The 11,214-nt window shown below is 41.2% G+C and overlaps 1 protein-coding gene across 1 annotated transcript; it reads left to right on the top strand.

The window, feature by feature from the left end:
- The first annotated feature begins 3,048 nt into the window (after positions 1-3,048).
- LOC139303146 (protein kinase C and casein kinase substrate in neurons protein 3-like) lies at positions 3,049-9,833 on the top strand. Its single transcript, XM_070926870.1, has 10 exons — positions 3,049-3,209; positions 4,775-4,851; positions 4,977-5,133; positions 5,375-5,610; positions 6,643-6,798; positions 7,241-7,416; positions 7,549-7,669; positions 8,048-8,115; positions 8,233-8,312; positions 9,185-9,833. Exons 2-10 carry the CDS (start codon positions 4,795-4,797, stop codon positions 9,295-9,297), a joined length of 1,164 nt encoding a protein of 387 aa, XP_070782971.1. The 5' UTR covers positions 3,049-3,209; positions 4,775-4,794; the 3' UTR covers positions 9,298-9,833.
- The last annotated feature ends 1,381 nt before the right edge of the window (positions 9,834-11,214 follow it).

The following is an 11,214-nucleotide window of genomic DNA, read 5'->3' as shown; positions in this document are numbered from 1 at the left end:
CTTAATTGGTGTTTATGGCCATAGCACAGGTCAAGGGATGGATCCATCCTCTTTGATGCCATAATGTTGACCGCTCTCTCTCACACAGCAGGTGCAGTGATCAAAAAGGGCTTTTTACTGCTTCTCTGTCTGCCTGACTTCCTCAGCCTTCAGCCTCTGCGAGTCTGTGTGTCTGATTTTGTGCGTGTGAGTGTTCGTCAGCCTGCATTGGTGGCCAAATGCTTTCCCTGACCTACACCTTTCTCTTTCTAATGCCTTTTCCAAAACATATTTATAATGGTCAGAAAACATTGTTTGTTTTTTTCTCACTAGTTGACAATCCCAATGTTTCCCTGTTCTACACATTAACCCTCGAAAAGAAATACTCTGACCCACTTTTCAAAAGGTTTTTTCAGAGTGATAAACTTAAAGTAAATACTGTATATGTTACATAGAGGTGAACATGAACGCCCTGGATTTTTTAAACATGCCAGTTTAGCCATTCCCTGCAGTGAATTCAACTGTAAGGCAAAAACACATCATTTATAGATCTATATGTAATGATGATGATGACAATGATAACATAAAAAGATAGTATAATAAAGATAATATTAAGTATGTAAACATTTTTAAGAATCTCCGTCTTCCAAATAGTGTGGACAAATTCTTTGAAGCTTTGTTTTGTTTATGTTTCATTTTGGGTTTTTCTGTAAATGCTTTCTATACTGCTGGCCCTGTGGTGACCCCAGTGAAGCTGACACACGTTAGTTAATGCGTATTCCGTCTGTGTGAGTTTAAAATTATGAGTCTGTATTCTCATGCTGAGTTGCATCAATGCTATCTCATGATGGACTATTGTGAGAGGTGAAAGGACTGAGCAGTAGTGTAGAAAGCATTACATACTATGATTTAAAAGAGTATTTTAGGTCTAGTGAAATGCATAATGAATATGACTACATACAGTATGAGCATAAGTATGCAGAGATAAAAGGTATATATATAAATATATATATATATATATATATATATAAAGTTTTGCTTTAAATAAAATACAGTATATACTGATAAACAATATGATAGAGGTACAACTAAGGTGTTGAAATAAAAGCTAAAATAAACTCCGGCCCTGTCGTGATTCTCATTTCTCCTTGGATTCCCTCCTTTGACAGTTTCACATAATGATCCAATTTAAAGTGCTGTGTTTGAATTGAGTCATTTGGCAGCAGCTCGTCTCAGCCCTGCGGTGGTCGAACACAACATTGTTTTCGGGTCCAGGATTATTTTCCCATCAGGCTCTGTGAGCTAATAGGACAAAAGAGTAGAGCTCACAGGGAGGGAGAAGATGAGATGGCTTAATTCAAAGCAAGCAGTGGCTCTATTCGTGCAGCAAACCCAAAGACGCCTGTAAGGCATGAAAAACAACTTGGAAGAAGTCGAATGTGAGACTGTTAGCTAGCATGGTGGTCAGCTTAAGGTTCGTGGTAGAAAATTGTAAATATAATGCTGTTGTTTTTTAAAGTTTGTGCCAGTCGTCCAGATTGTGCCTCCTTTGTATTTCTCTAGTTGGAGTCTGCTCATAGTTAGCAGAATTACAGATGTCAGGGCTTGTGTTTCTCTGAAGATGAAGCCACAAGCTGCCATTTTTTATTCTCACAGTATGAAAAAAGCTTTGATGGTGGTGGAGAGCACTGTCTAACAACAAAATCTCCAATAGGTGTTCAATTGGGTTGAGATCTGTTGACTGTGACCACAGCATATCATCATCAAGCATTTGCATTTGTTACGTTTTTTTCACTCATTCAGTCAGGTTTCCTCTTTAATTTGTCACCCGTCTGTATTTTCAAAGGAGGCTGAGTAAACGGGGGCACTGACGCTGGAAACCGATGTTACTACTGAAATTTTCAAATGTAATTTTCCAATGCTGTGAGCACCACAACTAACATTCATTCACCTCTATTGCACCGGGTGGAGGCAGGAATCTCAAAGACATGATATCTGAAAACCTGGGAACATAAAGCAGAAACTATCTGTATGGCTAGATACCACTAGTGTGTGGTAAGTGAGGAAATACATGTTTTTGTATATTGGGCCTCCCTTGAATGTCACCTGACATCCCCTGGAGGAAATGTAAATATCTTAGGTTACTTTAGTTTAGTTGACATTGTGAGAAGGGAGACATTAAATAACACATGCTGTGTCTTGTAGTTACAGCATGTGTCTATTTCTTACAGTATGTCCATCGTGGTCCTTGATGTAAAAAGAGTAACATCTTAGTGACATCATGCTACAAACAAACCAATACTTAAATTATAGTCAATAAAATCACAAAAATAATTTTTAAACAGTTAAGTCGAATTTTTTTCAAAGTTTCACATAAGACACAATTTGACTTTTTTTGCAATTGTGTTGGTTGCCACCTTTTTTTTATCATGTAAATTAACGTATTCCAATGTTTGGCATCATAAAACGTAAAGGAACACGTACCCAAGTTGATATTAAGCGTCCACAACCACAAGTGAGAAACACTGTCTCTTGTATGGTGGGTGTTGAAAGTGGTCCTTGGATAAGCTGTTAAAAATGAGTGGATGCATGAAAAGTCTAATTATATACAGCATTTATCGCATAAAAAAGACAACAGTAAGCGAACTGTAACTCAAGGATGACATTGGTGTTCTCCTTTAGCTTCTGGCTGATATCCAGAGGAGTAAAGCCCAGAATGAGTAACCAGTGTGTGGGTGAACATACTGTACTCTCTTTGACATGCTCTCTTTCTAGGCCCGACCACATAGAGAATGGCAGGTCACAAAGGGGCACAGGGCTAATGTGGCAGTCCATGGGACCCCCCACCCTCCCCACCTGCTATCACACACACTCACTAATAAGCTCACATGACTCTGTGCCACACTGACACGGTTCTGTGACCAGCGGACAGTCAAAATGAAGGTTCAGCGTCTCATTAGCACCATATTGAGAGAGACAGAGGGAGGGACGTCCAGGGAGAGAGAAGGAGGGGGATTCTTCCAGCTGTTTTTCTAATAGCAGAGAGGAGAGAAAGTGAGCGGGTGACAGTCAAAGAAGAGCTAAACAGCCTGATAGGGAGGAAGCCGGCGAGTTAAAGAGGCAAAGGATGGGGTTAAAGTAGGGAACAGAAGAGAAAGAGGAAGAAGAGTTCATCCTGGTATGACTGTGAAGTAGAATATCACAGCTGGCGGGGGAGGAGAGCAAGCAAGGTAAGTTTCTTCCTCCTTCTTTGTTTGCCCTGAAGCCAATTAGCAGTGGAGTGACTGCCATGCAAATCCTCTGATTTGTTGAATTCATTTATTTTTTCTTTGCTGCTTGCTTGCATTGTCTCTGTGTCTCACGCCCACTTTCAGATCAACAACGTGTGTGTGTAACTTTAAGTGCCAAGGGAAAATTGGGTCAGAGAGAGAGAGGGGAAGAGGGGGAAGAGAAGCATGTGGTAGAGGAGGAGAGGCACACTGGGAGAGGGGGAGACGGACAGAGAAATGGAGAGAAAATCCTCAGCAGGCCCTTGAACTACAGTAACAAGTGGTCACTTGAGTAATCACTGGTGATTCAGAGAGAAATGTAAGTGCTGGTTTCTCCCAGGCATGGCTGCTCTGTTGCCACTTTCTGCTTCTTATTGGCTTGTGGGTGGAGTTTTTTTTTTTTTTTAATAGCATTAAAATACTTTGATATGAATGCTTCTGTGTGATAAAATGAGAGGATGAGCTGCTGAGTCCCGTTTCTTCCTTTCCTCTGCATGCACAAGAACAGAATCAGACCTTCAGGGACTCCCTGCCATGTTTCCACTCGCAGGAGCTCATAGCAAGTGAAAAAAGAAACATGAAATAACATGAAAATATAAGTATGAAGACCAGCTAGCTGAGGGAAAGAAAGTCCTAGAGGAGGCCTGACTCTCCGTCATGCTCAGTCTTGTGATGAGGTGTGGTTAGTCACTTTCATATTACTCAGCCAGCAATGTGTCAACGCGTTACCCAGACAGAAATAGGCCCGAATGTGACTGCGTCTTTTGCATGTTTGTGCATGCATCTCCCTTCTTTTGTTAAATTCTCCCTGTAATGTATCAGCCACTTGTGCTTAGCTTTACATGCTGTGCAGAAAATGTCTGCTAGTGGACATTTTATTCCTTTTAAATGCTTCATTTGTCACGTTTGTTTGCCAAATCATAAACCTACCCCCCCCCCCCCCCCCCCCCCCCCCCCCGTCACGCTCTTGTGATCATGATCTCTGAATCAAATGGCAGGAGGAGTCAGAGTGGGAGACAGTTGGTTCTAATAGGCCTTGTATTAGTCAGAGCAAAGGGAAAGATGACCTTTCCCTGCTGTTTATTTTGGGAAGGCAACAGGAAGAATGCCGGAGCAGCTGTTCTATTCCTGCTGGCAGATCCCACCCCTGTGAATTCCAGTCTGCCACTGCAATGACACTCCCCTTACTCACGCAGGGGGTTTGGATGTATCCAAGCACTGTACAGTGTAAATAACACCTCGTCAGTATCGTCTAAGTAGTTATGGCAATAAGCTCAGCAGCACACACACACTGCATGGTTTCAGCCGACAGTTATTCCCTATCAGGCCGTACATGAGGAACTGCTCTGCTTATGAAGAAGTCAGCCTGCTGTATCTGCATGTTACACCGCGTAGACGTCCAACCTGTTGCATGATAATCAGTGTCACCTGTCTGCCAATAAAAGCTGTCTTTCCTCGCTTGTTAAGCATCGTAACCAGTCTGGCAACTCACTTGTGTAACACAAACAGCTATCTCTTGGTTTCAGACACAGACACGTTCCCAACAATGGCAAGCCTTCCCAAAGAGCCGCCCGAGGATGCCAAGAAACAGAGCTTCTGGATGGTGAGGATTATATTTATGATCAATTCTTGATCCAAAACAGTGCTCATGTGTGTTGGTGAATGAGCAACTCATCCCTGTGTGGTTGAGTTATTCTCACACATCATCACCATCTTTCCTCCTACCAGCCGGGGAACTATGGGCGCACAGTGCACCGGACTGAACAGTCCTTCCAGGCCTGCAACGACATTGTGGCCTGCTTCATGGAGAGAGCGAAGGTAGAAAAACAGTACGCCCAGCAGCTCAGCCAGTGGAGCAGCAAGTGGAAGTCCATAGTGGATTCTCGTAAGTATGAGAAGCTGCACGATGGGGAGCCTAAAAACAGAGAACATGCATTCCCAGGCCTTTTTGATTGTGTCAGCTCTCATCAAGTTAAAATTTATTCTTAATAAACAGCTGCATCTGTGTTTGTCTGAAACTTTCCAGAGGACAAATGGAGGTTATTATTTCTCTATTGGTTCCATGACTCACCTCTGTGCTCTCTCTTATGTCATTCCTCAGTCTGTCTTTTTTTCTCCTTCCCCAGGGCCACTTTACGGCTCTCTCATGAGGGCGTGGCAATGTTTCTTCACCTCCACTGAACGCCTGTCCGCCCTCCACTCCTCCATCTCCCAGTCACTCATGGCGGAGGAAGGGCAGCGGGTGAAGACCTGGCAGAAGGAGACCTTTCCAAAGAAACTCTTCTGTGGGTTCAGGGAGAGCCACGACAGCAACACAAGTTTTTCACGTGCACAGAAACCCTGGTCCAAAAAGCTGATAAAGGTCGTCCAGCACATATGTCGTTTTGATTCATCTGTGTGTGTGTGTGTGTGTGTGTGTGTGTGTGTGTGTGTGTGTGTGTGTGTGTGTGTGTGTGTGTGTATGTCTGCACATGCTAGTAATGATGGTCATAAGTAGCAATGGTAGTTTGACACAAAGTCTTTACTCAAGGTCCACTTGCCAGCTTTGTTCCGCAGCTTTCAACTGCATGTCTTCATGAGCGAATGTAGTTTGCGAACTCAATCAGTTGGCAGCTCCATCTGCTGTTGAATACCGCCAGATGTGGTTGAAAGCTCAGAAAAAAAGCTAGTAAGTGGACTTTGAAGTACAGGTAAGATGTTTGTTTTTTTTGGTCAAACTACTATTTCACTGTCACGCTCAGCAACAGTAGTTTTTCAGTATGCTTTAAGGGAATAGTTCAACATTTTGTAAAATACACTCATTCGCTTTCTTGCCGAGAGTTAGTTAAGAAGATTGCTACACTTAGCATAAAGACTGAAAACAGAGGTAAACAGTAGCCTGGCTCTGCCCTACCAGCACCTCTGAAGTTCACTGATTAACATGTTGCATCTCAGTTTAATCCCTATAAAAGCCAAGGTCCCGGGGTTTGGTGCCAGATCTATATCTTATCTAAATTATCAAAAATTCAACTTTGAGTTGAAAATGGGGAAACATTAAATGTACAATACAATGCTGTTCAAAATGAAATCAGTGTATCAATGACATGTTGTAGTGTTATGGAGAGTTACTGTGTTTTTTGTGCGAATTCAGCAAATGAGATATTACGTGTGAGCTTTAGAGGGGTCGGCAGGCTTGAACAGAGCCATGCTAGCTGTTTCCCCCTGGTTCCAGTCTCTGTGTTAAGCTAAGCTAACCATCTCCTGGCCGTAGCTTCATATTTACAGGACAAACATGAGGGTGGCATCAATCTTCTCATCTACCTCTCGGCAAGAAAGCTAATTAGAATATGTTTTTAAATGTCACACTTTTCCTACAGGTAAATAACATGTATGTGTGTGATTGTGTATTCAACAGCTGGAGAAGGGCCGGGTAGCATATCACAAGTCCTGTCAGAGGGAGCAAACAGCCCTCGACAAAGAGAAACAAGCAATCGAAAACTCTGAGATGAGTCCAGAGAAAAAGCAGAAAATCACAGATGCCAGAGAAAAGGCCACAGAGGAGAAAGAGAAGGTGAGAGGAGAGATGTTGACACACTGCGCCGCTTCACTCCAAGCTCAGTCATGCATGCTGAATAAGGGCTTCATTCACAGCACATTTAAATTCACAATTCCTGATTCACGACATGCCACATGGAGTTAAACATGTTGCATTCCAAGACAGTTTCGTCGGCCTGCTGCATGCGCTGATATTTATTCAGTTGAGAAACTATCAACTCTAAACACGAGCCCCAGCCCTAAATTTCTGTTCCAAGCATTTCCCTTGTATGGAGATGTGTTATTGTTACGCTGCTCAGTGTTTACGGAGCCCAGCATGGGAACAGTAAAGAGCACCAGATGATTTATACTTATTTTAGATCGTCCTCCATTAAAAAAAAAACACAGTAGATGTTCTTCCTGAGGAAGAGTGAACGGCAACCTTCATCATAAAACATCATAAGACTGTCTGTCTGCAGAATATAGAGCGCTACGAGAAAATGCTGGAGGATGTGACGTCCTACACGCCTCGCTACATGGAGGAGATGGAGGCCATTTTTGAACAGTCGCAGGAGGAGGAGAGGAAGAGGATCAGCTTTCTGAAGCAGGCCTTCCTCTCCATCCACAGACATCTCGACATCACCAACAATGAGAGGTGAGCTGGGTGTGACAAAAGTGTGTGTGTGTGTGTGTGTGTGTGTGTGTGTGTGTGTGTGTGTGTGTGTGTGACTCTTGGGTTAATGCAGAGCAAATGTGTATTTATTGTGTCTCTGTGTCCTTGTGTCAGTGTGAAGGCAGTGTACAGCGAGCTCCACCACACTCTGATGTCCATCAGTGAGCAAGATGATGTCAAATGGTGGAAGAACAACCACGGCCCTGGCATGCCCACCGACTGGCCAAAGATTGAAGTATGCTACAAAGTTTCACTCCAATACGTGGAGGAAAGAAAATACATGCAGGACATTTCTTACATTAGAAATATCATGAACTAAAGGTGGCAGTATCTTCTAAAATGAATATTTGTGTGAAAACCTTGTAACGTTGTAGTATTTTTCCTATATTTTACCATGGTCTCACACACTGTCTAAAACCCATACAAACAAGACTTCATTGAAGTGTTTTCACCACATAGTAACATTTATAGATCTCTGGTATTAAAAGGTTTGTACTCAGCCCCAAGATAACCTGAAGTTGTGTTGATATTTGCATGATCTTGCCAAGCATTTATTGTTAGCTGTTTAACTTGACCAAAATGTTGAAACCCAAACGTTGATCTCTTCCACCAGGAATGGGTCCCACCAGTAAAAAAGCTAAACAGAAAGAAGAGGGACCAGAAAAGAAAAGAGGGCCGACCGTAAGTTACCCACTGTGGTGCTTTCAATATATGGTAACTAATCAAAAAAAAAAGAACAAAGTACAAGTCATGTTTATGTTTTTTGACTGTCTAAACATCCTTGTCTTCTCCTGGTAGCGTGATGATTGGAGGTGTGAAGGTGCGAGCTCTGTACAACTACGTGGGAGAGGAGGGTGATGAGCTGTCCTTTAAATCAGGTGACAAATGAAGTGTGATGTGACGACACTCAAATGTATTTAGACAGTGGTGTTGTTCTCAATGTTAAAGCTACGATAGGCAAGGTTTTTATACAAACTTACAACCATTGTATCAGTATGAATCTGAGTGAGGAGACAGAAATGCATCCCATCCCTCTCAAATGATGCAGTTTACTGATGTAAATAGTTTTTTTTTTCCAACCTCATCACCTAGATTGGCACCAGAATCATCCCCTTTGTCTTTCATACTGTTTTATCTTGCCTTATGACAGTGTTGTAGTTTTAAACAAGATGTTTTACTTACACAGTGAAATACAGATAGTTAGATAGATACAGTTCAACAGCTCTAAACTTTGGTTTTGTGGCTACAACGTCATTCCCGTCCTGCAAAGACAAAAAGTGTCCTTGTAAGTTTTGTAGCCAGACAGCAACTCACTTCTGTGCAGCTGAGTAAAGCTGAGGTAGCAAACTGCCACAATCAGTCAATCAAGGCAAACACACCCTCTAAACTTTTATTTAGAGAAAGCACCTAGTGGCCTCAACAGGAATCTTAAGGCATTTCAATGGCTTCAACATAGAGTGATGCTGTGTTCTTACTTGGATCTGCAATAACATCTACTGAACTCACAGAGGTTATTTCAGTTGAACTATGTTATAGTCAAAGTGCCAAAGAATGAGTAAGGTGACCAATTAGAAAACTCCCATGAGCTCTGTTGGTTGGTACTTTAAAGTAAACTAAAAATGACTACTCTGCGTATCATAACACACACTTATTCTTTATTAAAACTGGTTTTTTTTCTATATGTTGAATTACAGAAGCAAGATGTTGCATTTTAACTGACTATGACTAATTTAATTCCTTTTAATCGCAGGTGAAATGTTCCTGAAGGTCGAGGAGGAGGATGACCAGGGTTGGTGTCGAGGAGTCCTGAGCGGAGGGAAGGAGGGCTTCTACCCAGCAAATTATGTTGAAGTTGTTGAGTGATGTCACGCAGTCTAATATACTATGTCCTAAACTTATTTCTCTCAAAGAGTTAGTTTTCAAATCTTTTAAAAATAACAATTATTATTGTATTATTTGTTGACACACTGATTTTGAGTTAATGTCGGATGTAATCTGTTCCCAGCCATTTTTGAAATGTCAAATGTGTTAAGGCCTTAATATTCTAACTTACTTTGAGTACTTCTGCAATAACTTATCAAAGACTAGAATGTACTGTTTGTGCAGGAGCTGTATGTGTATATGTGTGAGTGTGTATGTGTGTTTGCATGCATGTGTGCACGTTAAGGTGAAACAAAAGACAACAAGAGAGGATATTTATTTACAGCCATCATGTCTGAATCATAAGGCCACTGTAATGAAAGATAATGAAACATGAGGTTTTCCCAGGCGCAGGTTTATTATGATGTGTGCACACAAGGTTAATGTTTACTCAATAAGTATTACTTAGAAACACCCAGAAGTTACTTTGACTGAGGGAGTGGACTTTCAAAATAAAAGTGTAATTGTTTTGCCTTTAATCTGTCTTATTTTTTTCTTTATTTTGCCATGCTAGCTGTGTGGGTGTATGGATGGTAATACTGGTCACATGGTCAGTCCACCACTTTGGTCCAGACTGAAATATCTCAACAACTATCAGATGAATTGCCATGAAATTCAGTCATTCATGGTCCCCAGAGCATGAATCCTAATAACTTTGGTGATCCCTGGACTTTTCCTTTAGCGCCACCATAAGCTTGACATTTTTGTTTTTTTAGTGAAATGTATCTACAGTTATTGGATGGACTACCATATAATTTGGTGAATATATCCATGGTCCCCAGAGGATGAACCCTAATGACTCTAGTGATCTCCTCACTTTTCATCTAGGGCCTTTTTCAAATTTTTCACTTATTCAGAGAAATATCTCAACATCCATCTACCTTTTGGAGTGGTACAACATTTTGTCCCGACATTCATGGCCCTCAGAGGACGAATTCTGATGACTTTGGTGATCACCTGATGCCTTTTCCACTAGCGCCACCATGAGGTAGACATTTGTGGTTTTGAATTAAATGTCTCATCAAATATTGGCAGGACTGCTGTGAAACTTGGTACATATTTATGTTCCCAACAGGATGAATTATAATCACTTTGGTGATCCCTTAACTTTTCATCTAGCGCCTTCAGCTGGTCAAATTTTGAATCTGTTCAGTACTTTGGTTTGTGACCCTGCTAATTCCTACATCCCATCAGCCTCAGCTGCACTTTGTGTTTTATGGTAATTAGCATATGTCAGCATGCTAACATGCTTAACTAAGACGGTGAACATGGTAAACATTACACCTGGTAAACATCAGCTTGTTAGCATTGTCACTGTCTGCATGTTTGTGTGACATTAGCATTTAGCTCAAAGCACTGCTGTGCCTGTAAGTACAGCCTCACAGTGGCTCTAGCTTGACAGTAGACTCTTAGTCTTTAAGAAAAACAACACAAAAGACCAAAGAACAGATTAAAAGCAAAAACGTGTGTATTTGTGCCATAACTTTCATTTCAAATGTTTAAATAGTATTTAATGTTGTTGGGGGGTTTTTATTTTGCGACCAGCTAATTTATTGCACATATGGATACATTTAATTTTATGAATCAAACATAGGCCAAGGAAAATACTCAGACATTTAACAAAAAAGTCATTGTTTTAAGCTATGCTCTTTGGTTTAGGAATTTATTTCTTCATTCCTCAAGTCCTCAGAAGTCTTGTAGATTTGTCTTGGCATTCCTAAAACAAATCATATTACATTACAGATGCTATTTTCTTTTTTTACTTACATTTCTTCCCATGCTTACACACACATATGAATAGGAACATAATAGCATGCCACAATATATCTGTCTACATGAAAGACTTTTACAGGATAGTCC

Source organism: Enoplosus armatus, chromosome 20 (assembly GCF_043641665.1).
Source record: "Enoplosus armatus isolate fEnoArm2 chromosome 20, fEnoArm2.hap1, whole genome shotgun sequence".
NCBI classification, from domain to species: Eukaryota; Metazoa; Chordata; class Actinopteri; order Centrarchiformes; family Enoplosidae; genus Enoplosus; species Enoplosus armatus.
The sequence above is the reverse complement of the archived record's forward strand: the minus strand, read 5'-3'. Positions and strand labels throughout refer to the sequence as shown.